Consider the following 27,060-nt stretch of genomic DNA (forward strand, 5'->3'; position numbering starts at 1 on the left):
AGGGGACAAGAACAAGAATGACCCGCACCGGGCAGAGAGAGGACCCACCCAGCAGGGCAAGGTATATACACAAACACACACACACACACACACACACACACACGGAGCAGGGCAAGGTGACTCGTGTATACACACACACACACACACGCACGGAGCAGGGCAAGGTGACTCGTGTATACACACACACACACACACGCACGGAGCAGGGCAAGGTGACTCGTGTATACACACACACACACACACACGGAGCAGGGCAAGGTGACTCGTGTATACACACACACACACACACACACACGGAGCAGGGCAAGGTGACTCGTGTATACACACACACACACACACACACACACACACACGGAGCAGGGCAAGGTGACTCGTGTGTGTGTGTGTGTGTGTATATACACACACACACGGAGCAGGGCAAGGTGACTCGTGTGTGTATACACACACACACACACACACACACACGGAGCAGGGCAAGGTGACTCGTGTATATACACACGGAGCAGGGCAAGGTGACTCGTGTATACACACACACACACACGGAGCAGGGCAAGGTGACTCGTGTATACACACACACACACACGGAGCAGGGCAAGGTGACTCGTGTATATACACACACACACACGGAGCAGGGCAAGGTGGATGACACGTGTGCACACACACTACTCTGTAATGTATTACACAGGGACTTTGTTATGCTCTTAAAGTGAATCGTTAGTTCATTGTGTGTGTGTGTGTGTGTGTGTGTGTGTAGGCGCGTCTGGTGCTGGAGAAGGTGGAGGGTGTGTCGGTGGGGCAGCTGTGGTTGGAGTTGTTCCGTTTCTACACACTGGAGTTTGCAATGGAGGATTACATCATCAGCGTGCGCCTGAAGGAGCTGCTGCCCAGAGACGTGAAGAACTGGCCACGCCGCCGCCTGGCCATCGAGGGTATTACACTTACATATATACATGTATACATACATACATACATACATACATATACCAGGGTTCGTACGGTCATGAAAAACCTGGAAAAGTTATGGAATTTGAAAATAGCAATTTCCAGGCCTGGATAAGTTTTGGAAAAAAACTTTTTGGAAAAAATAAAAAATACTCAAATGTTTTGGAAAAGTCATGGAAATTTGCTTGACACAATAAATGTATGTTGTTCTGATAACCGGAAGAAAAAATTAATAAATATAATATAGCCATTTTTTTTCATTGTGCGGACCGCTAACGTAACTTCACACATTAGTTCACTGCGTTAGCGTCGGACTCCAAGCGGAGCTGTAGATTGTACTTTGATGTAAATCAGCGTAATGCTGGTAAATGCCGATTAAACAATGACTGCTTCAGTTGGACAAATACAAGCTATGGCTTGTGAAAGACAAGGACACGGGGCGTGCAAAATGTGCACGGTTAACGATGGGGTTAGAGACTGAAAAGTCCGTCATAAAGCAGTTTTCGTCGTTAAGCGCGACCCTAGATTTAGATACGTTTTGATCGTAAACACAGTATAGAAAAAAAACTAACGATGTCCTCGTGCGTACAACGTGAGAAAGAGCGATCGTGTTGCCGAGATGGGCTGCAGTGGAGCCTGTGCTGCCTCAGCTTATCGTACACAACACTCCACAACACTCCACTGTGCTGCCACTGCTCCTCCGTGCACGCGCGAAATAAAAAAAAAGTAGGTCGTAACTCCGGTTTATATTGATATTGAAAATACGGTAAATGTTTATTTTTTCAATTAAACCATGTGGCTTGTCATTAATTTATGATATACTGTGGAATTTTGGCCTGGATTTTTTCTTATTTTTCATGTCTACATGTATGTTTAGAGAATGTATAGTCATTAAAATTTGCCTCAAAGTCATGGAAAAGTCATGGAAATTGATTGTCAAAAAAGTGTATGAACCCTGATATACTCACACACGCCGCCGCCTGGCCATCGAGGGTATTACTTACATATATACGTACATACATACATACATATACTCACACACACCGCCGCCTGGCCATCGAGGGTATTACACATACATATATACATATATACATACATACATACATACATACATGCATGCATACATATACTCACACACGCCGCTGCCTGGCCATCGAGGGTATTACTTACATATATACATATATACGTACATACATATACTCACACACACCGCTGCCTGGCCATCGAGGGTATTACACTTATACTCACACACGCCGCCGCCTGGCCATCGAGGGTATTACTCACATACATACATACATATATACATACATACATATACTCGCACACACCGCCGCCTGGCCATTGAGGGTATTACACATACATACATACATACATACATACATACATACATACATACATACATACATACATACATATACTTGCACACACCGCCGCCTGGCCATTGAGGGTATTACACATACATATATACATACATACATACATACATATACTTGCACACACCGCCGCCTGGCCATTGAGGGTATTACACATACATATATACATACATACATACATACATATACTTGCACACACCGCCGCCTGGCCAGCGAGGGTATTACATTCACATGTATATATATATACATATATATATATATATATACTCGCGCACACACCGCCGCCTGGTCAGCGAGGGTATATAAATATATATATATATATTAGGGTTGCAACGGTATGAGATTTTCACGGTATGATAACCGTCTCAGGAAATACCGCGGTATCACGGTTATCACAGTATCAGAGTTTGTTACATATATTATTAAAATATACACTGACCCTTAAAGAAATTGCAACAAGTGTTTTTTTTTTTTTTTTTTTTTTTGTTCAATGAACTATTTATTGTTGAAACCTGGAACTATTGTATACAAAATGTCTCCTTTAAAAAAATAAGCTGTACACTTGTTTATATAAATACTGCAAAATTAGAGAAACCTAAATAATGGATTTCAGTAGGCCTACAATTATTTAAGTTTAAATTATTTAATATCTGATTCACTGAGCCTGGGTCAGTGTCTGATCAACAACTGTTGTAAACGTCCGTTTTACTGCCAAGTTAGAATATAACCAGATACTGCAAGTCAGAAATAAATTCTCTTTCTGGTCCTCACAATATATTTCTATTTTAAGGCTTTCACACAGAGTCTGGTTTTAACATATGAAAAACAGGCACGTCAGAATTTGAAAATGAAATCATGTAAATTAATGGCGTCCTTCACATCCAGTGAAAGCAAGGACCTTAAAAAGCTAGGTTTATACTTTCACGAGTGACCGTAGCGCGCGACTCCGCGAACGGCGGAAGTGTTTATACTTTCCGCGTGCAGTGTTGTCCGAAACGATATGTGGTAGTATAAAAAAACACCCCTCAACAACAGGGGAATGAACACTTACCTGACGAAATTTAATGCTGCTTTGTGTTTCAGGTTTGAAAAGTGCTGGAAGTTAGGCTAAAATACTTGAAAATGCTTGAAATTGTAACTGCTTGGTTTCACAACAAATAGCTGTCTGACTGAACAGTTCTCTTGTATTACATTAACAAATACGAGCCTCTTGTAATTCCAGGACGAAACATAAGAGAACGTGAAGACGTTAAGATTGGGTGTTTTGAAAATAAACCACCATTAAATAATGTGATTAAAAGCGAATTATTTCGAGTATATGTATAAATGTTTAACTTATTTAAGTTTATCGTGCTGGGAAATATTGAACTGGACCTTTAAAGTGCAAGTGCTTTAATTCCACCTTATAAAGGTGTATGAACCCTGCAAACATGACTTGGTTCATTGCGCTGAGGCGCGGTGTGCGTGAAGTTACAAAATTCGAGAGGTGCACGACCTCGCGAATCGACAGCGCGCGAGATCCTCGCGCACGGCTAGCCACCGCGATTACGTCATTTTCGCCGCTGATTTTAGTTTAGCCTTTTTTTGTAAAAAAAATTAAGTTTGGTGCACTTTCTGTCATTCTCACCGCTGTGTGCTGAGTAGCTGAACCGGAGCGGAGTTGCGCATGCGCGGGTCAGTTTCTCCGCTGGCTTGCTTTTTACCGGTAATAAGCAAACGCACACGGTATGGTAACCGTGCATTTTAATACCGTGGTATACCGTGAAACCGGTTACCGCTGCAACCCTAATATATATATATATATATATATATATATATATATATATATATATAAAAAATACACACACACACTCGCATATGCCACCGCCTAGCCATCGAGGGTATTACACACGCACATATATACACACCAGAGACCGTATATATAATGGACGGTACGTCACCGTTGACTCCCATTGTGAATTTTTGAAACCACCAAGATGGCCACACTGACGCTGCCATCTTGGATGCACTTGCGCAGTAGATGAAAATTGGAGCAAGAGCATGCGCATTAGAACTGGTAGGCAGGACAGTATCTCCACCCCAACTCTGATCACATTCATTAGGATACGCCTACCAGTATAGATGGGGTTGCACATACGGACTGTGCTTCACTTAACTTGACTTTCAGCGGAATCTTGCTACGAATTACAAATTGCTGTACGATGACGACTGAAATGACCTACACTAGGCTTGATATTTGCAAAAAATGTGTATCGGTATCAGATCGGCAGGCACGATCCAGTTCTTTTTTTAAAGTCCTATCCAGGTTTTCCAGTGCACCCATTAAGATAATCCATTCCAGTTTTTGCGTTTTGTGTTTTTGCCAGCACACAAGCATAGCATCTCATCTCCCCAATTTGGCTCCGTGGCATCTCCTAACCATTAAGACGGCCATGTAAATTTGAAGTTATCGGTAAAAATGTCAGTTGTGTGGGATTATTTTACCTTAAAGGACGACAAAGACGAAGAGGTAGAGTGCAACATATGCCACAGTAAAGTCAAGCGTTGTGGTAAAGCTGTAAGAACTTTTAATACAACCAATCTAATCAAGCATTTAGCAAAATATCACCATAAACAACATGAGTTTCTAAAGAAAACCGAAGACAAAAAGAAAGGTCCTGCACAACTAACACTGGCAGAAACGAAAATGGTAGACTATTTTCTACTCGGGTTGTTTTGATTTTTTTGATACAATTTACAGTATTATTTGCACTTATGGCTTTTTTAAGCCTTGGTTTACTGATGCCATTTATTATTTTGTCTATTTTGAGTTTATTAATTGGTAATTGGGGGGCAGCAGCGTTGAATTTGTGCGGAGAGGACAAGCAACATGCTTCCAAAAATTATCCTGTTCAATTATAAAGATTATGCTGTTGTGAATAAAATAAGAACTGCAACATGCAAGATGTGTGGAGTCAGGATAAGAGATGGAGATGCAACCACTTCAAACTTTGTTCGACATTTGAGGCTGCACAAACAAAAGTAAGTACTTTCCAGAGTTTTCGTAATATGACCTAATTGAATGACCGCTTTCTCTCATCCCGTTAGAATTCGCATTTCACGCTTCTGTTTCTTTTTGAGCCTGCTTGAAATTTAACTTCGTGTTTGGACCGTTCAAAAACATCGTTGGACTGTTCAAAAGATATTAATGAGTGGGCGGTTACATTGTTTATTGTTGCCTGAAGTTTTATCCCAGTCTGTACAGTTTAACATAGTTTTTAAGGGCCCCAAGACAACCTGTTGGTCCGATGAACCATGATCATGGCGGACACGGAAAAGAAAAACTAGCCGCATGCTAAAACTAGAGCACATTGCTTGACCACAAGATTTCCTTTTGTTTTAGGTTAATTGCAAAAAGCAAAAAAAAAAAATAGGTCCAATTTGAATATCTTTGGACTGGCTTGATCAAATTTGACAATTAAGGCATCTTTTATGTTGTATTGTGCTGCATCTAATCAAAAACTATTTTAAATGTGATTAAGTAATGTTAAAAAAATGTCCAAGTGATTATTTAAAGTTAACATCTGGCTAGCTAGTCAAATATCTAACTGAGCTACTTACCGAAAGAACTTGACCCTAATGGTCTGTTACAACTATTTACTGCAGAACAAGAACATTGAGGTGTGATATAAAGACACTTTTGACGTTTTACAAAATAAACAAAGGTAAAAGGTTTTAATACTGCTGTCGAGAGTTTTGATAGTTTTGCTGTTGAGCGCGTTCACGTTTGAGCGTCGCCTATTAGATGTCAATCAATGCAGCTATTAACTGTCAATCACCTTATCGCCACACCCCTTTAATTAACACTTAATAACTTCTATAAAATCTGTTTATCATAGAGAAAAACACTAACGCAATGGGGTGTTAATACAAAATATAATTGCTCAAAAAACTTTTTACATGTAATAAAAATTAAAAGTTTCTCGTCTGGCCCGTTTACTTACATGGGAATGGGCGGGGTTAAGTTGTACTGCAGCCAGCCACTAGAGGGCAGCTGACTCACGGAGGCTTCACTTTTCACTCGCGTCGTCCAGTCCACTTATATAGACGGTCTCTGAGCCGCCGCCTGGCTATCGAGGGTAATATTGAGGGGGCAGTAATGGCCTGGTGGTAGGGAACTGGTCTTTTGACCGGAGGGTTGTGGGTTCGATTCCCAGACCTGAGGCCATGACTGAGGTGCCCTTGAGCAAGGCACCTAACCCCTACTGCTCCCCGGACTAGGGCTGCCCCCCCTCTGGGCACGTGTGATCGAAAGTTGTGCGAGTGTCAATTGCTAAGCGGGAAGACTGCTAGCAACCGCGGACAATCTATAATAGTAGTAAAAACATAAATGATGCAGCGCTTTGGTGCGTGGCACTATAGTGAGCTATTTTTAAAACAAGCCCGCGGGCGACTCATGACGTTCTCGCGGGCGGCATGGTGACCCCTGATCTAAATTGTCACAATCTCGAGCCTCGAAGTCAAAAAAAGGATTGACGATCCCTCCAAGCTGCGCAAGCACCCACACTACACAAACTAAAGCCTGGTCGTGAGCGGCGCGATGGTCCGCGCTCAAGATTACCTAATCACGGTGGCTCCGCCAGTACGCGAGGGCCTCGCATGCTGGCAGTTCACGAGATCGTGCACCTCTCGAATTTTGTAACTTTGCTCGCGCCGCGCTTCAGCGCAATGAACCAAGTCATCTTTGCTGGGCTCATACACCTTTTACAAGGTGGAATTCAAGCGCTTGTACGTCACTTTCAAGGTCCATTTCAATAATTCCCAGCACGTTAAACATAATTTTGTTAAATATTTATACATATACTCGCAATGATTTGAAATGATTCGCTTTTTCATTACATTATTTAGTGGTTGTTTATTTTCAAAACGCCCAATCTTAACGTCTTCACGTTCTCCTGTTTTGCCCTGGAATCACAAGAGGCTTGTATTTTTTTTTACATACAAGAGAACTGTTCAATCAGACAGCTATTTGTTGTGAAACGAAGTAGTTACAATTTCAAGCATTTTCAAGTACTTTAGCCTAAATCTCAGCAATTTTCAAAGCAAGAACACAATGCAACATTAAAATTCATCAGGTAAATGTTCCTTCCCCTGTTTTTGAGGGGTGTTTGTTTATACTACCACATACCGTTTCGGAGAACACTGCAAAGAATGTGACACGCCAAGTATAAACGCCTCCACCGTTGGCGCAGGTTCGCGTGAGGTGTGCAGAGTTGCACGCTACAGTCACTCGCGAAAGTAGAAGGTCGCATCTTACAATTAAAGTGTTGCCCTCCATGTACAAAGACACTAAAGAAATTATTTTTAAAGAAATTTTGTAGGATAGAGTTTAGTTTAAGGCTCTATTTGTTCTATTATTTTGTACATGACTGTACATGTATTTTTTAATTATTTATTTTATGTTGCACATTGCTGCTACCAAAAAAGCCACTAGATAGCAGGTACCCTCTGTGACCTCTCATTTTTGTTGTTTGTTTTTGTTTTCCACTGAGAACAAGATTACATTTATCCTAAATTATTTAAATTTAACCATTAGTGCCTAATGTGGTGTATTACAGATCACTTTGCATCACTTATATCAAACCCACCTTTTGAAATAAGTTTGGAAATTTGATTAATCAAACCAATGACTGACCATAGACTAATCTAAAACTGGCATAGTCCCCTCTGCTGTAAATCGAGAATTGAATTGAATTGTGACCCTAAAATCGGAAATACAATTGAATCGAGGATTTAGAGAATCGTGACACCCCTAAAAAAAAAAAAATATATATATATATTACACGCCACGCCATCGAGGGTAACACATACGCCTCTAAAGCCCAGTCTAATCTAAATTTACCCTTTGAATCTAAGACGTTCACATCTACCTATGTCTGTCCTGAGGCATCTGATGCGCCGGTGTGTGTCCTGCTGGGCTCATCTTTGATCCTCTTCCTCACTCCCTGGTCCTCTTCCTCCCTCTCAGACCCTTTTGCCCTGAAGAGGAACGTGGCACGCAGTCTCAACAGTCAGATGGTCTTTGAGTACATCCAGGAGCGCCTGCGCACCGCCTACCGCTACTTCGCCTGCCCTCAGAGCCGCGACGAACCCGCCTCCGGCCCCGCCCCCAGCCTCTCCCCTGCCCCGGGACACGCCCCCGGCCAACCGGACAGACCCCAGTCGGAGGAGCGTGATGCAGCCAGCAGCTCTGACGAGGATGACGAGGAGGATAGCAACGGCGAGGACGGCCGCGTGGGGAGGCGTGTGCAGGAGGAAGAGCAGCGTGTGAGCGCCGACCTGGCCAAGCTTGTTGTTACAGACCAGGGGGCGGGGCTAAAGCGAGAAGGCGGAGACGCGGCCCGGCAACCCTCCTCCCCTCCGCCCTCCCCCCAAAATGGCGTGCTCCTGGACAGTGAGGAGGACGAGCAGGCAGAAGAGCGCCGGAAGCGTCCGCAACAACGCAGCATCGCTCCAGAGGACCTGCACTACATCTTTGATAGGATGATCTTCACGGGGGGGAAGGTGAACATATCCCTGCACCTGCGTGGCCCGTCTTCACGTTTCACCACAACACCTTACAGTTACAGTTTATTACTTGGTTTAACGGGCTTAAGAACATTTGTCCTGACCCCTGACCCCCCTGTGACATCAGTGTTCTCAGGATGTAGCAGCAGAATGCTGAAGATGTAACGACGTGTGTGTGTGTGTGTGTGTGTGTGTGTGTGTGTGTGTGTGTGTGTGTGTGTGTGTGTGTGTGCGCGCAGCCCCCCACAGTGGTGTGCAGTATCTGTAAGCGTGATGGCCATCTGAAGGACGACTGCCCGGAGGACTTTAAGAAGATGGAGCTGGCTGCACTGCCGCCCATGACCGAGCGTTTCCGGGACATCCTGGACCGCCTGTGTCACCTCTGCTACAGTGAGGACCATAGCTCCGCCCTGCCCGTAGCTCCGCCCCTCCTGTAGCTCCACCCTGCCCAACAATAGCTCTGCCCCCTTCGTCCATAATCATGAATCACGATTGTTTGCATCTTCCGAGCATCCATTTGAGAGGTGTGTGTGTGTGTGTGTGTGTGTGTGTGTGTGTGTGTGTGTGTGTGTGTGTGTGTGTGTGTGTGTGTGTGTGTGTGTGTGTGTGTGTGTAGATGAGCTGTCTCCGTCTCTGGCAGAACAGCAGAAGAGGGAGCAGATTCTGGCCAGTTTGGAACGCTTCATCAGGAAGGAGTATAACGGTACACACACACACCCCGAGCGCACACACACCTCTGGGCACTCGGTGAAGAATGTTGTTTTCATGGTGTGAACTCACACCAGTGCACTAAAACACCAGCACAAATACTAACTGCAGTAGACAGTGGCGTCATGTGGTGGTGTGTTTACGGTGAGGAAATTAAGTATTTGGACATCCTACAACTTTGCAAGTTCTCCCACTTATAAATCATAGTGGGGTCTGAAATTTACATCTTGGGTTCATATCCACTGTGAGAGTCATAATATAAAAACACTCCAGAAATCACAATGTATGATTTTTTTTTTTTTACTGCTGCAAATAAGCATTTGAACACCTGTGAAAATCAATGTTAATATTTGCTACAGTAGCCTTTTTTGCAATTACAGAGGTCAAAAGATTCCTGTAGTTTTTCAACAGGTTTACACACACTGCAGCACGGATTTTGGCCCATTCCACACATCATCTCCAGATCAGCCAGGTTTCTGGGCTGTCTCTTAGAAGTTTGAGCTCCCTCCAAAGATTTTCTATAGGGTTTAGGTCTGGAGACTGCCTAGGCCACTCCAGAACCTTGATATGCCTCATGGAGCCACTCCTTAGTTATCCTGGCTGTGTGGTTTGGGTCATTGTCATGTTGAAAGACCCAGTCATGACCCATCTTCAATGCTTTAACTGAGGGAAGGAGGTTGTTCCCCAAAATCTCCCAATACATGATCCCGGTCATCCTCTCCTTAATACAGTGCAGTCACCCTGTCCCATGTGCAGAAAAACACCCCCAAAGCATGATGCTTCCACCCCCATGATTCACAGTAGGGATGGTGTTTTTGGGACGGTACTCATCATTCTTTGTCCTCCAAACATGTCGAGTGGAATTAAGACCAAAAAGTTCTATTTTGGTCTCATCTGACCACAAACTTTCTCCCATGATTCCTCTGGATCATCCAAACGGTTCTTGGGATCATTGCTACGTCACAATGTCAGATCTTGTATGGAGCTCCAGTCTGAGGGAGATTGACAGTCATGTTTAGATTTTTCCATTCCTTTTGGTGGTCTACAATTTCTAGAGGCGGACTAAAACGTCTTTGACTGCCAGAATTTTTGCTGATTGGCAGGTGTTCAAATACTTTGCAGCAGTAACACACATATAAATCATACATTGTGATTTCTGGATTTTTAATTTATTTTTTAGGTCTCTCTCAGTGGACATGCATCTAAGATGAAAATTTCAGACCCCTCCATGATTTCTACAGGCATGAAAATCTGTCACCTTTTGGCGAAATTCGCCGTTTTGAAGTTGAAAAGGGTGACGTACGTGAATCGTGTAGATCCGATGAGTTTTTATGGGGGGGGGGGGGGGTGTCCGGAGATTATATGTATATATTTTAATTATCATATTGACTTAATAAGCAAACAGAGCACTTCCGAAATTGGCAATTTCAATGACACAGTGGCCAGCAGTTTCCGCCCAGAACCTTCATAGAGGCCAAATTGCGTTTCAATCATACGAACGTTCTTCATTCATGTTATTCATTTACTGCTAAGCGGGAGAAGCAGAATCTAGTGCTATCTACGCCGGGGACAAGGCAGAAGAGCGTAAATTTACCACTACATTTACCACATCGTACATTTACCACTACATTTACCACATCGTACATTTACCACTACATTTACCACATCATACATTTACCACTACATTTACCACATCGTACATTTCCCAGTGGATTTAATTGGGTTATTAATGGTTTCAATCGTTTTCATATTTTGCGGTAAAACAAAGTTACTGCCGTTCGCTACAGCATTGAACACTGTCAGAGCCACAAGCTCTTGTGATAAATAAGTAGATAGATGGGCCCATTAAGTTCGCATCAACCCCGTGTAGTTCACGGTCACATAAAATTGTTTTTTCTAGTGTCTGTAGTTGTAACTGGTGAATCCAGGGACGTGTGAGAACATTCGCGCCAGGGCTGAAAAGGTTGAAGATGAAGTTGTAAACTCTTGTCATTTGAGTCTACCCTGTGCTTTAGCCCATGTTAGAAAATAAAAACACGTGAACCTGGTATTTTTACACTCATTTTCACCGCTGATGTATTTATTGGTTCATTAAGACATAATGGTTTTGACTGAGCCATCTGGAATGGCGAAAGCAGCTTCTCGCGTTTACGGATCTGGCTCTATACATTGAATCTATTGACAAGACAGTAAAAATTTTTTTTTTAATGGATTTTACTATATTTTACGGAGCCCGTAAGGTGACGTCATGTAAAAAAAAATACCACGACTTATTAACGCGTGGGAACGAGATACTAATGTCGCCTTTCACACGCGGCAACAAAGTTTATTTTTTCACAGCAAAGCAAGCAGATCCCAGGGATGTTCGCGAACTGACTGCCCAAGGAAGGTAAACCTGGCTTTATATAAAATAATACTTAATTATTTTGTTCGCACACGTTAATTATCTCGTTCGCACGCGTTAGTAAGTCGTGGCCACGCGTTATTATATTTTTTACATGATGTCACCTTACGGGCTCCGTAATATTTGGCATCACCTGTCGCTGTATCCCCTTACACCAGCAGCCCCCCCGCCCCCCGGTCTTCTCACCTTTTTAACCCCTGACCCATTTTCATGCCTGTTTCTAAGTGGGAGAACTTTAGTTGCAGGGTGTCCAAATACTTATTTTCCTCACTGTACCTGTCGAACGGTAAGAGGTCTAGGAACTGTCAGCTTGGAGAGACGTGTGTGTGTGTGTGTGTGTGTGTGTGTGTGTGTGTGTGTGTGTGTGTGTGTGTGTGTGTGTGTGTGTGTGTGTGTGTGTGTGTGTGAGTGTGAGAGAGAGAGAGAAACTGACCAGCTGAAGTGTCAAGACACCCTGACCCATTGAAACTTTTGACCACATGGTTTACTAAGATGTGCTCTATTGTCTGAATTGAGAGACTAATTATGTGTGTGTGTGTGTGTGTGTCTAGATAAAGCCCAGCTCTGTCTCTTTGGCTCTTCAAAGAATGGCTTTGGTTTCCGTGACAGCGATTTGGACATCTGCATGACTCTTGAAGGTCATGACACAGCAGAGGTAGACCTTCCCCAACACACACACACACACACACACACACACAGCAGAGGTAGACCTTCCCCACACACACACACACACACACACACACACACACACACACACACACACACACACACAGCAGAGGTAGACCTTCCCCAACACACACACAGCAGAGGTAGACCTTCCCCAACACACACACACAGCGCAGAGGTAGACCTTCCCCAACACACACACACACACACACACACACACACACACACACACACACACACACACACAGCGCAGAGGTAGACCTTCCCCAACACACACACACACACACACACACACACAGCGCAGAGATAGACCTTCCCCAACACACACACACACACACAGCGCAGAGGTAGACCTTCCCCAACACACACACACACACAGCGCAGAGGTAGACCTTCCCCAACACACACACACACAGCGCAGAGGTAGACCTTCCCCAACACACACACACACAGCGCAGAGGTAGACCTTCCCCAACACACACACACACAGCGCAGAGGTAGACCTTCCCCAACACACACACACACACAGCGCAGAGGTAGACCTTCCCCAACACACACACAGCACAGAGGTAGACCTTCCCCAACACACACACACACACAGCGCAGAGGTAGACCTTCCCCAACACACACACACACAGAGCGCAGAGGTAGACCTTCCCCAACACACACACACAGCGCAGAGGTAGACCTTCCCCAACACACACACACAGCGCAGAGGTAGACCTTCCCCAACACACACACACAGCGCAGAGGTAGACCTTCCCCAACACACACACACACACACAGCGCAGAGGTAGACCTTCCCCAACACACACACACAGCAGAGGTAGACCTTCCCCAACACACACACAGCGCAGAGGTAGACCTTCCCCAACACACACACACAGCGCAGAGGTAGACCTTCCCCAACACACACACACACACAGCGCAGAGGTAGACCTTCCCCAACACACACACACACACACACACAGCGCAGAGGTAGACCTTCCCCAACACACACACACACACACACAGCGCAGAGGTAGACCTTCCCCAACACACACACAGCGCAGAGGTAGACCTTCCCCAACACACACACAGCGCAGAGGTAGACCTTCCCCAACACACACACAGCGCAGAGGTAGACCTTCCCCAACACACACACAGCGCAGAGGTAGACCTTCCCCAACACACACACAGCGCAGAGGTAGACCTTCCCCAACACACAGCGCAGAGGTAGACCTTCCCCAACACACAGCGCAGAGGTAGACCTTCCCCAACACACAGCGCAGAGGTAGACCTTCCCCAACACACAGCGCAGAGGTAGACCTTCCCCAACACACAGCGCAGAGGTAGACCTTCCCCAACACACAGCGCAGAGGTAGACCTTCCCCAACACACAGCGCAGAGGTAGACCTTCCCCAACACACAGCGCAGAGGTAGACCTTCCCCAACACACAGCGCAGAGGTAGACCTTCCCCAACACACAGCGCAGAGGTAGACCTTCCCCAACACACAGCGCAGAGGTAGACCTTCCCCAACACACAGCAGAGGTAGACCTTCCCCAACACACGCAGTGCAACGGTAGACCTGCCCCCCCAACACGCAGAGCGGAAGTAGACCTGCCCCCACACACGCAGAGCGGAGGTAGACCTGCCCCCACACACGCATAGCGGAGGTAGACCTGCCCCCACACACGAGGTAGACCTCCCCCCACACACACACACACGAGGTAGACCTCCCCCCACACACACACACACGAGGTAGACCTCCCCCCACACACACACACACGAGGTAGACCTCCCCCCACACACACACACACGAGGTAGACCTCCCCCCACACACACACACACGAGGTAGACCTCCCCCCCACACACACACACACACACGAGGTAGACCTTCCCCCCCACACACACACACGAGGTAGACCTTCCACACACACACACACACACACACACACACACACACACACACACACACACAGAGCAGAGGTAGACCTTCCCAGTCTGGCTCTGCTGTAGTGATGTCCTGACCCCTCGGTGCTCTTCTCTGTTTCTCCACAGAAGTTGAACTGTAAGGAGATCATAGAGTGTTTGGCCAAGGTTCTGAAGAAGCACACGGGTGAGAGAGAGGGTGTGTGTGTGTCTGTGTGTGGCCAACCTTTACCCTGAAGTGGGGGGGGTGTGTACGCCAACCCTTACCCTGGTGTGTGTGTGTGTGTGTGTAGGCCTGAGGAACATCCTGCCCATCACGACCGCTAAAGTGCCTATCGTGAAGTTTGAACACAAGCAGAGCGGCCTGGAAGGAGACATCAGTCTGTACAACACACTGGTGAGTGTGTGTGTGTGTGTGTGTGTGAGAGCCCTCACGCCCTCGCTCCTGTGTGTGTATGTGAGAGCTTGCGAGTGTGTACTGATGTTAACTCTTGGCGCCCCCTGCTGTTAGGCCCAGCACAACACGCGCATGCTGGCCACCTATGCAGCTCTGGACCCCCGGGTGCAGTACCTCGGCTACACCATGAAGGTGTTCGCAAAGGTACGGGAAACCTACAGCCCCGCCCACACTGGCCCTGCCCACACTAACCCCACCCACCCTGCAGCAAAAACAGCCTCAGGGCACACGTGTACCTTTTCACATCTTAACCCGGCAAATCAACCACAAGTCTACAGTTCACCAAAAAACCCAGAATTTAAGACTCTGTATGTGTGTGTGGTTGTGTGTGTGTGTGTGTGTGTGTGTGTGTGTGTGTGTGTGTGGTTGTGTGTGTGTGGTTGTGTGTGTGTGGTTGTGTGTGTGTGGTTGTGTGTGTGTGTGTGGTTGTGTGTGTGTGTGTGGTTGTGTGTGTGTGTGTGGTTGTGTGTGTGTGTGTGGTTGTGTGTGTGTGTGGTTGTGTGTGTGTGTGTGGTTGTGTGTGTGTGTGTGGTTGTGTGTGTGGTTGTGTGGTTGTGTGTGTGGTTGTGTGGTTGTGTGTGTGGTTGTGTGTGGTTGTGCGCGGTTGTGCGTGTGTGCGCGGTTGTGCGTGTGTGCGCGCGTGTGCGCGTGCGTGGTTGTGTGTGTGTGTGCAGCGCTGTGACATTGGCGATGCCTCCAGAGGGAGTCTCTCCTCCTACGCCTACATCCTCATGGTGCTGTATTTCCTTCAGCAGAGACAACCTCCCGTCATCCCAGTCCTCCAGGAGGTACACACACACACACACACACACACTCACACACCACACACACACACATATACACACATACACACACACCACACACATATACACACATATATACACACACACATATACACACACACACACACACACACACACACACACACACACACACACACACACACACACACACACACACACACATCGTATCTGTCATCCCAGTCCTCCAGGAGATACACACACACACACACACTTTAAACCCAGGTACACACACACACACACTTTAAACCCAGGTACACACACACACACTATATCAGTCCTCCAGGAGGTACACACACACACACACTCACTCACTGTCTCGCTGTCTCAGCAAGAAAGTTGTGTGTGTGGGGGGAGATTTCCTTTGAGTGTTCTGTCTCTGTCTGCAGATCTATGATGGCAGCACCGTGCCCCAGAGGATGGTGGATGGCTGGAACGCTTTCTTCTTTGATGACCTGGACGAACTGGTGAGTGGGCGGGGCTTCCGAATGGGCTGCTAGGGTCTTCAGCTGGCAGTTGACGATTGTGTCAGGCAGATGACTCGGTAAAGTTTATTTTGTCTTTCTGCTGTTGTGGTGTTTAGCCTGTAGATGGCACAGTGGCTAGACAGGCTGAACTCCACATACAACTGAAGTGGTGAATGGGGGGTGTGTGTGTGTGTGAGTGTGTGTGTGTGTGTGTGTGTGTGTGTGTGTGTCGACAGTGCGCGAGGCCCTCGTGCACGTGCAGAGTCACCGCGATTACGTCATTTTCGCCATGCGGACCCTCGCACCGCTCGCGAAGCGTCAAGTATAAACCAGGCTTAACTCGCTATATAGCCAAAGAGATGCTGCCGTTAAATACGGTCGAAAAGAAAACGTTTATAAACATGCTGCAAAGATTTGACAAGCAGTATGAACTGCCAAAGAAAACCTATATCTCCCAAACTGCCATTCCAACTTTATATAATGAAGTGAAAGATGGCATTCTGAAGGAGATTAGACATCTCATTTTACTCTGCCACTACTAATATGTGGTCAAGCTCAAATATGACCCCATACATGAGCTTTACAATACATTACATTACTGCAAACTGGTGTAATTGTATTATTATGCTACTATATTATTGTGGCACATTGTCTTAAAGCTCATTTGGGGAGCCCAGAAGCAAGAAAAAATTCTAGAATGGCACTTTAAAATGACTATTATCGTTTATCGCAATAATTTCTGGGACAATATATCGTTCTAAAGATTTCGTTTTAGTCTTAGTCTTTTGACTACTAATGTCATTTAGTTTTAGTCATAATTTAGTAATTGGAGTTGTTTTTAGTTTTAGTCTAGTTTAAATTGACTATCATTAGAATTTAGTAAACTAATTATCAAAAGAATTTAGATGACTCAAATATAAATGGTGTAATAGTCATTATATACACTTACACAAAACGAAACATTTATTAACCAGTTACAGAATATTATTGTTTGTATGTGCAATATATATACAACAAAAGATAATAAAAAAAAAGTAAAACAACTTTACTGACCTGAACATAGTTATTGAGCATAACAAAACATTGATGAGCAGTAGGCCCGCTCTACCTGGAAAACATGGAGTTTATGAACAATACATGACATTCGATATAAAACTGGGTGCCGTAAAAACAGCAATGCCAGCCTGCAGATGTCGTTTCATTTGTCGTATTTTTCCCGACATCATCCCACATAGTTTACATCTTCTTTTTCTCAAAGTCAAAGGAGAAATGTGTCCATATATTGCGGCTCATCTTTCTTCCTGCCGACATTGTCGAGTTAACTTCCAGTTGAATTTCATGAGTGGCCACAGTTCACAGGCTGGTTTGGTCTTCCCGGGTTCTGTGCGATGTGAAGACGTTAGTTCTGATTGGACGGTTACCCGGTTTGTCCCGCCTCTCCGTGTATGCTAAAGTAGTTAAGGTTGGATCTCTTCTTAACTTATCCCTACCTTTCACTAAACTAAATCAGGTCTGATTGAATGTCGTCGCTGGCCAATATTTTCATCTAGTTTTTATTTATTGATGAAAATGTCCATTAATTTTGGCATAGTTTCTAATCTTTTTATATAGTTTTTATTTAGTTATAGTCTCGTTTTTGTCATGAAAAGGTTTGTTGACGATTTCGTTGACTAATAATTTGTGTCCTAGTTTAACACGTGTGTGTGTGTGTGTGTGTGTGTGTGTGTGTGTTCCCCCTCAGCGCCGGCGTGGGCAGGAGTTCCAGCGTAACTCTGAGACGGTGGGGCAGCTGTGGTTGGCTCTCCTGCGCTTCTACACGGAGGAGTTTGACTTCAAAGAGCACGTCATCTCCATCCGTCAGCACAAACGCCTCACCACCTTTGAGAAGCAGTGGACCTCTAAATGCATCGCCATCGAAGGTGCCCCTCACTGGCCAATCAGACACTCGCACAACTGCAGCTACATCTTACTGGCCAATCAGAAATGCTTGCAGCCGAGCAGATGGTTGGCAGTTGCCTATAGGTCCAATAGGTGTGGCTTGTGATGGTGGGACAGCTCTGTAGATCTGAACAGATCCCTTTGACCTGAATCACAGTGTTTGTTTATCTGAACAGATCCCTTTGACCTGAATCACAATCTCGGTGCTGGAGTCTCCCGTAAGAGTAAGTGTAATGTGTTAACAGGAGGGTGTTTCTGTAGGGTGAGGGAGACAAAAACTAAAAGTTATATTCTCTCTCTCTCTCTCTCTCTCTCTCTCTCTCTCTCTCTCTCTCTCTCTCTCTCTCTCTCTCTCTCTCTCTCTCTCTCTCTCTCTCTCTCTCTCTCAGTGACTAATTTCATCATGAAGGCCTTCATTAATGGCAGGAAGCTCTTTGGAACACCGTTCTACCCACTGCCAGGGATGGAAGCAGTAATGTCTCTCACTCTCTCTCTCACACACACACACACACTTCACAACAACTATGCCAGAAGTTGCCAGTAACAGTTTATACTGCTGAGATAACCATATGGCTGGGACCAGATGCCTCCCACACAACCATCTTCTCTCTCTCTCACACACACACACACACACACACACACACACCTACCAAAGCAACCATCTAGACACGCGCACCCCTACCAAAGCAACCATCTACACACAGAGCCAACTCTCCCGTCCTGTGCTCATATCAGTGTGATCTCCTCTCCCCCCTCAGGACTACTTCTTTGACTCCAGGGTGCTGACCGACGGGGAGTTGGCCCCCAACGACCGCTGCTGCAGAATCTGCGGGAAGATCGGCCACTATATGAAAGACTGTCCAAAGAGACGCAGGTGTGTGTGTGTGTGTGTGTGTGTGTGTGTGTGTGGGGGGGGCAGAGAGAGATGGATGGTTGTACCTGTGTCTTTTTTGTTGACTTCAGTTGGGTGGGTGTGTGTGTGTGTGTGTGTGTGTGTGTGTGTGTGTGTGTGTGTGTGTGTGTGTGTGTGTGTGTGTGTGTGTGTGTGTGTGTGTGTGTGTGTGTGTGTGAGCAGAATGAAGAAGAAGGAGAGTGAGAAGGACGAGGAGGTGCGTGAGGAGGACAGGGAGTCCAGAGAGAGACGCTGCTTCCAGTGTGGGGACATGGGTCATGTCAGGAGAGACTGTCCCGAATACAGACACCTGCGTCACAGAGGAGCCCCGGTTCAGGGTATACACACACACACACACACACATACATACACACCAGTTAAAGAGGACAACCTTCCCCCTCCCCAAACCCACACGATTCTCATAGAAGCACAGACTCTACAGACTGTCTGCTCCTTGTCTGTCGGTGGAAGGACCATTTTAAACAAGCACTTCTCCCTCCTCCAGTTCCTCAAATGGTACGTGCCTTGGTGAGCTCTCAGGCCATCCCCATTCCTCAGAGTGGTACGCCCCAGGAGAGGCTCGGCAGGACCAGACAGCCGTCTGAATGTGTAAGAGTTGAAGCGTCTCCTGCTCCAGACAGAGTGTGTGAGCAGGACTCTTCTCCTGCGGCCTGTGTAAACACCTCAGGAAGGAGCCGCTCGAAGGGTCTAGTTGGTGAATTCATCGCGAGAAACTTTGTCCAAACTTGTTTGTTTGTGTTTTCTCTCTTGCCCCGCCCCCTGCAGTCTGAGACGCGTCAGACTCCGCCCTACTCCCCCCAGCCCGCCCCCTTCAGCCAACCCTCCGTGTCTCCCAAGTCTTCTCAAAGCGGCAAGTCCTCGTCCAGCTCCGCCTCCTCTTCTGTGGCTCCGCCCCAGTCCACCCCTCTGCCGCAGCAGGTGCAGCTGCCCTCCTACAGCTTCGGCTCCTCCCACCCCGCCCCGTTCCGCGGAGGTGCCCCGCCCACCCTGGGTCTGCTGCCCCCGCCCACCCAGCCGTCCGCCCTGCCCCCGTCGTCCTGGCCGATCCACGGCCACGTCCTGCAGGGACACCCGTCCCCGCCCGTGGTGAAGTTCCCCGTGCGCAGGGGTAAGAGTGGAGGGAGCGAGGGCCAGGGCATAAGCTCCGCCCCCGTCAACCTGAACGACCCCAGCATCATATTCGCCCAGCCGGCGGGGCGGCCGGGTGTGGGTGGGGCCAGCACAGCCAGAGACGGGGGCCATCACTGGCGTAATCACCACCTTGACCCTGGGGCTCTGGTGGCTAACGGCACAGTGGGGAAAACAGGTACACAGTCATGTGGTGAGCACTGTGTGTGTGTTTGTGTGTGTGTGTTTGTGTGTGTGTGTTTTTATATCCTGATGGGGACCATCACCTGACTGCACACCAAACCTGTGGGGACCAGTTGTGTCTGTGGTCCCCACTGGCACAACCATTGCAATCAATTAAAAACTGAATTTTAACATGCTTGGTGAAGTTTGAGTGAAAATGGTCAAAAGTCCCCAGGGGAATGCTTAACCAGACTAAATGTGTGTGTGTAAAAATGGTGTGGAAGTGTGCCCCCGGAGGTCAAAAGTAGAACAACAGTGTGTATATTTTTTAGGGGCCGCTATGCGAATTAACTATTTGCATATTCATATTCTACATTTTTTCAAGCTATGATCTTTGTGTAAAAATTTTTGTTTGTTTTAAAGATGGCTTATTCAAAAATAATAATTTTTTACATTTTTATATTTAAAAAATATTTATAAAATGATTTATAAAATAATTATTTATAAAGTAATTTACATTTAGGGCATTTAGCAGATGCTCTCATCCAGAGCGACTTACAGTGCTTTGCATCTGTTCACAGGATACATCCTAGATAATTCAATATACCATTGAGCCAGACTACTACTAAACTACAGGAATGAAAGCTATTATTTAACATTCCAATTAAACATAGATTTATTTAAACAGGAATTAAAACTTATAAACAAGAAGCAGAAATAACCATAGACTCTACAATAAATGACCAGTTTAAAGAATCAGGACAAGTGCTACCTGCTGAGTTAGTGCTCATTTAAGTATTCAACAAACAGGTCTTCAGTCTACGCTTGAAGACGGCAAGAGACTGTACTCTGAGCAACTAGTGGAAAATCGTTCCACCATATCAGAACCAGGAGAGGCTCAAATGGTCCTCTGTGTGCCATCACTAAGACATATGTATGTATATCGCTTGATGAGTGCACACAACCATTTCATAGCTGTTTTACAAAATAGAATAACATTTATATGAGTTTATAAAGTATTATTAAACATGTTCATATCAGCAAGGTCTGGAAAAACAGCTGTGTTTTATACAGTAAGTACAGTTTAGTTCTATGTGCAATGGGCATTTGTACATATAGTTCTAGTTTGGATGATTCAGATGATGTATTTGACTATTGCAAGCAATTACGTTATGTGCTACAATGAAAGCAGAGCTAAATTATAGGCAAGGTATTTACTGTGGTGAGGCCTGAATCTTTTTTTTTTTTTATATCTCTACACAGACATTGTAGCAACTTAGTTCAAAAATATTTCCTGAATCTGAAGTCTTCCCTTTAAATTATGTCCATAGTAGTTTTGAACCAATGAATAAGAGGTTTAAAATCATGCCTACATTTGATATGTACGTTCATTACATAGTATGCACATAGCATACACCTGCTTCTCTTCTCATGTGTTTGGGAGTCTTGTGTGTAATTTATAATAATAATAATAATTCTTTATTTTTATATAGCGCTTTTTAGGAACCCAAAGACGCTTACATTTACATTTATGGCATTTGGCAGACGCCTTTATCCAGAGCAACTTACATTTTTATCTCATTTTTATACAAGTGAGTGTAACGGTATGCAAAAATCACGGTTCGGTACGTACCTCGGTTTTGGGGTCACGGTTCGGTACATTTACGGTATAGTGTGGGAACAAAATGCAAAACCATTTTCTTCCACAGCTGCTTGTTTATTTAACCAAAAAATTGTCAGTATACAAACGGAAACAGAAAAAATTCAAAGTGCTGCTGGGTACCATTAAGTTCAATGAAATATTCTCATTTCTCTGGAATGACTGTTTGGCTGAAATGTGGACGACTGGGTACTTCATACCGTGGTTCAATCACCTTTAACATATGCTTAAAACCAGCATTCTCAACAACTGAATATGGTCCAAGATCCGATGCTATAAAAGCACCGATGGATGCTGTTATGGCTTCAGCCCGATTGAAAGGATGCTTGAACGCAGATGTCAGTGGCGTTTGCGCAATGGGGGTTTTCCTTCTTGTCATGGTAATCTTAACACTTGGGTGGTGCAGTCTCAGGTGAGTTAGCATATTTGAAGTGTTGCCCGAAACATAGCTGACCTCAGCAAAACTATAACGATATACTGCCTTCGTGTTGTCCACTTGTCTTTTTCCATTGCAGTTTTTTACAGGGAAAGCGACGTGTTTCCAAACGGGAGATTTTAATGCAAGGGGAGGATTCTCTAGCTCTGGTTGATCGGTAGCAGCAGCCATAATGTCCAAATTAAACTACTAAACTATACTAGTCTACACCATTCTCTGATACAACAGAAGCGTGTACCTCACAAAAGTGTTTTGATTTTTGAAGCGTGGTTAGGAAAGGCTTGACTGATTGGTTTGTTGTGCGAGGTCACCCCCACATGGTCACAAGAGCACGAATCACGAAATAGTTTCTTTATAAAGAGCCTCCCTTTACTACTCCAATCACGTATGGCAGGCACATACGCAGGGTAGAACCAGAGACTGTATATATACGGTCACTGGGTAGAACAGGCACTGCGAGTCTACTGTTCTAGGTCTGTGATGGCTGCATATAAACCCACAAATAAACTGACTGTATTCGTTCCGTACAGCACTGTACCGTACCGAAGGGCTGTTCGGTACGGTTCGGTATGAAGACATTATACCGTTACAGGCCTAGCAATGACTGAAGGGGTAGCGGGCACAAATATCAAACCATGAATGAAGCCAAACATACACTACAAACACAAGTGCTAAAGGGAGAATAACATGTAAGACAACGAAGGCTAGGAACGTAACTAAGAACAAGAACAGATGTAAGGATAACTTGCAGTGGAAGGCTAAATGAGGGATAAAGGAGGACTCGCGTACAAACAGTGACCAACACAGCAGTGTAGAGAGAAAGCTCAGTGACAAACCTTGGAGGTGGTATGTAGGGGTGGTTAGTAGTCCAGCAGAGGAAGACCTGAGGGAGCGAGATGGTTTGTAGAGAAGATGATCAGATGGGTAAGAAGGTGCAAGATGATCAAGGGCTTTGTAGGTCAGAAGAAGGAGTTTAAACTGAATACGGTATTTGACAGGGAGCCAGGGAAGACTTTGAAGGACGGGGGTGATGTGGTGACGTGCATGAGTGTTGGTGAGGAGACGGGCAGCAGAGTTCTGAACTATCTGGAGTTTATGGACGGAGGAAGAACTGATACCCGATAGGAGTGAATTACAGTAGTCGAGGCGACTGGAAATGAAAGCGTGAATAAGAGCCTTGGCAGCAAACTGAGAGAGAGATGATCTGATTTTGGCAACATTACGGAGGTGAAAAAAATGAAATTCTAACGATTCTAAACCTCAAGTACATGCAGTACACGGAGTTTGTAGTTCCTAGGTTGAAAGGTCAGTGTACGGCTAACCTGTACATATCCTCTAATAGGCTACATGCACATTGTCACAGATGAAAGGTCAAACTAACATATCTGAGGCCTGAACACCAGTCGTTTGATGTAGGAGTCCGAAACTGCACAGACCTGTATAGGTCCACAAGCAGATGGAGTATACAAGGTTTGAAGTCTCTATGTCAAAAGCTCAGTGTATGGCAAACCTGTACATTTCTTCTTGTGGGCCATAGTGATTAGCGAAGGTCAAACACACATATGAGAGGTCTGAACACCAACCGTTTGATTGAGTCCAAAACTATACCAACACGTATTAGGCCTCCAGTAGATGGAGTATACCAAGTTGGAAGTTTCTAGGTCCAAAGGTCGGCGTATGGTGAACTTGTAAATGTCCTATTGTAGGCCATACAGTTAAAGAAGACCTAACCCTAATCTAACCCCAACCCTACCCCTATTCCTTACTATAACCTAACCCTTACCACTAATCCTAATCTAGCCCAAACCCTAGCCCTAAACCCTACCCCTAGTGTTAGCAGTGTATCTGTCTTCAAATGTTAGGATGTTCTCTTTTGTTCAACACGTGCTTTAATATGTGCATGTAAACGTAACAGTTGTAGGATAAGCTAGCCATATAGTCCTCAATTTTTTTGTGATGGGTTGTATTATGTCTGTATTGTGGTGCCTATTGTTCATTTTCTTGCATGTAGTCTTATTTCTGACATAGTCTAAAACATTTTATTATATCGAACATCTTTTTGAAATTTGGTCCCCATTGGTAACCTTCTAAACTCGCACAGTGATGTCATATTTGCATATGCAAATTTTTTGTCATTGGTCCTAGTCATCTAGTCATGTGTCCCTACCAGGTACTAAAAACAAGTATGTGTGTGTGAGTGAGCGTGCAGTATAATGCAGCTATCGCCTCAGTCCGATGTCTGCGTGCGTGCGCGGCGCGCGCGCGTGTGTGTGTCTCCGTGTCTCCGTCCCTTCAGGTAAGTTACACAGATGGGTGAAGGTTGCACCAGGCATGAACACCATGGATTTTAAATGGAGTGCACTTGAACATAATGGTTTCACAGCTTGTACTAGTAACACCGTGCTGGTGTGGTGGCATCATTCCTCCTTTATTTTCTGTGGTGTTGCAAAATGGTCAGTTAGAAGCTTCTGCAGTTACTGCTTAAACATGCGCTAAATTTAGTACTGAGGAAAACAATGCCGAGTTGAGCCAGACATCCTGGAGGGCGAAAGCACGTGTCCACGCCATCTTCTGTGCTGACTTGGGCCTCTCGAACGTCCCCGTGAAGATGCGTGGGCTTCATGCTAGCAGACTCGTGTTTCTTCATGCCTTCAAACAAATTCACTTGTTTAAACTGTGTGTGTGTGTGTGTGTATGTGTGTGTCAGAGGCGGGCTTCCAGCCCCCGTTTGGGAGTGTAGGGCAGACGTCACGCTCCTGGGAGCCCAGCGCCTCTGCCTCCTTCTCCATCTCCCCTTCCTGGTCTTACGGTGTGCCCCAGACCTTCCTGCCGCAGCCTGGCAAGCCCTTCCTCTCGCAGGGTAGGGCAGGATACTTCATGCTCCACTCCACAAACGCAATATAATAATCCGTCATCTCTAATCTTAATCTATCTGAAGTTGTTGTCTCACGTGTCCTGCTTTTTTCTCACGTGGCTGCCTTCTCTCCCTTCTGCAGGTGCTAACCAGCCCTTTCCTTTGCTCCAGCCCGGCCACCACATCAATCTCAGCTACATCCAGCAGAAGAAATAAGTTCTGACGTTTTTTTGTTCCCAGCCGACGGCCAAGGTCCTTATTTAAAAGTAGAAGAGCAAATCCGTGTAACTGCGTCATTTGGTCACGACTTTTTAAAATGAATTTTATCATTTTTGTACAGTTTTTACATTATTTTTTTGTCTCATCACATTGATTTGTGATAAGAAATGTCAAATATTTTAATACCCCCATTTTTGGAGGGGTCCAGAAAAGTGTTTTTATTTGTTGTGTAAAGTAAGGATATGAAGCAATCCTCTTTATTTTTATTGGTGTATTCATATTTTGCTTGCATAAGGACAAAAGGCTTTGGATAAGAATTTGTTTTAAGAGAAAACAAGCATATTGCCCCGTAAGAGAACTGAATTATGTAGTGCCAAAAGTCTTTTTCTCTGTTCAAAACACAAAAAATTACAAATACCATAAAAAAATTAGAAAAGAACAAAAAAATAAAGAAAAAAATAAAGAAAAAGTAAAACCAACATGGTGAGAGTCATTATTCTGGAGGAGAAGGAGGGGCTATGGGGGAGGAGGAGGGGCTGCAGCTCTTTCTTGTGTTGCATCTACACTGGTCTGCGAAGTTGCTTTGTACTTTCACTTTCTGGTGCTGTAAGTTGTGTTCTGTCAATAGAAAAAATTCCTAAAGTTGAAAAAAAAAACAACCAAGTCATTTTCACCTGTCATTATCTCATAAATGGAGTAGAAGAAGGCTGATCTATGTTTTATGTTTCAAAATACTTCCAGTGGCAATGTTGAAGTAATAATTAAGTTGCCTGTATGTGGTCCAGTTTTTACACAATTTGCTGTCAAATATCCGATTTCACATGTACAGTACCTTTGTTACGGTACCCTACATGCATTACAAGTATCTAAACATACTGTAATAGTTTCAGAGATATTCAGATTCAAATATTGCTATTTAGCCACTTTTGCAAAAGATGCATCTGAGGGGGGGTTAAAAAAATGGCGGTAACTCTTGAAATATTGAAAATGGAACAGAAATACTTTGGATTTTTCCATGAAACATATCTGCCTACAACTGGGGAAAGTTTAAAGGAATTCTGAGATGGTCAATCTAAATTTTGGTTGATTTGACATGGAATGACCCGATTATCAGCCCTAGCCGCACCTCCTGTGAAGGAGGACCCAAAAAAGCTACGGAACAAAGGAAGGAATTATACCCCCCAGGAAAACCCGAGAGGGGATGAGGATGAGATCCCCAGCTGGACATATTCAAGGTTGACGAACTACAGCAATGGACAAACGTTGACGAGTAGAGTGTGCTTGTGCAGGAAGATCTGCAAGAATGACAAGGGCCTACGAATCCATCAAACAAAGATGAAATGCAAAGAGCGTCTGCAAGCATCACAATGCACAGGTCAAGTATCTGGTGAGACAGAGGAGGAGCCAGGCCAGGAAACACCCCACAGTGCCCAGAGCCTCCGTGTGGTGCCAACAGTTCCTCTGAGCAGGCAGT

At 45.1% G+C, this 27,060-nt stretch overlaps 1 protein-coding gene across 4 annotated transcripts in view; it reads left to right on the forward strand.

Annotated features, from left to right (window-relative positions):
* tut4 (terminal uridylyl transferase 4) overlaps positions 1 to 27,060 on the forward strand; it is a 37,221-nt gene that overhangs the window by 6,808 nt on the left and 3,353 nt on the right. For 2 of the 4 annotated variants that reach the window (XM_076990081.1, XM_076990079.1), the window contains exons 11-30: positions 1 to 61; positions 755 to 929; positions 8,323 to 8,858; positions 9,101 to 9,251; positions 9,478 to 9,564; positions 12,525 to 12,628; positions 14,682 to 14,739; positions 14,846 to 14,949; positions 15,064 to 15,153; positions 15,684 to 15,797; positions 16,199 to 16,276; positions 18,018 to 18,195; positions 18,391 to 18,438; positions 18,604 to 18,686; positions 18,973 to 19,088; positions 19,290 to 19,444; positions 19,612 to 19,715; positions 19,893 to 20,433; positions 25,221 to 25,373; positions 25,510 to 26,052. The exon at positions 1 to 61 is cut by the window's left edge and continues 107 nt beyond it. In XM_076990081.1, the coding sequence (XP_076846196.1) occupies positions 1 to 61; positions 755 to 929; positions 8,323 to 8,858; positions 9,101 to 9,251; positions 9,478 to 9,564; positions 12,525 to 12,628; positions 14,682 to 14,739; positions 14,846 to 14,949; positions 15,064 to 15,153; positions 15,684 to 15,797; positions 16,199 to 16,276; positions 18,018 to 18,195; positions 18,391 to 18,438; positions 18,604 to 18,686; positions 18,973 to 19,088; positions 19,290 to 19,444; positions 19,612 to 19,715; positions 19,893 to 20,433; positions 25,221 to 25,373; positions 25,510 to 25,583 (3,010 nt within the window). In that variant the 3' untranslated portion in view covers positions 25,584 to 26,052. Of the gene's footprint in view, positions 62 to 754; positions 930 to 8,322; positions 8,859 to 9,100; positions 9,252 to 9,477; positions 9,565 to 12,524; positions 12,629 to 14,681; positions 14,740 to 14,845; positions 14,950 to 15,063; positions 15,154 to 15,683; positions 15,798 to 16,198; positions 16,277 to 18,017; positions 18,196 to 18,390; positions 18,439 to 18,603; positions 18,687 to 18,972; positions 19,089 to 19,289; positions 19,445 to 19,611; positions 19,716 to 19,892; positions 20,434 to 25,220; positions 25,374 to 25,509; positions 26,053 to 27,060 lie in introns of those variants that run through there. The other 2 variants (XR_013125150.1, XM_076990082.1) reach the window with 2 other exon arrangements.

This window comes from Brachyhypopomus gauderio, unplaced genomic scaffold (assembly GCF_052324685.1).
Source record: "Brachyhypopomus gauderio isolate BG-103 unplaced genomic scaffold, BGAUD_0.2 sc73, whole genome shotgun sequence".
NCBI lineage: Eukaryota > Metazoa > Chordata > Actinopteri > Gymnotiformes > Hypopomidae > Brachyhypopomus > Brachyhypopomus gauderio.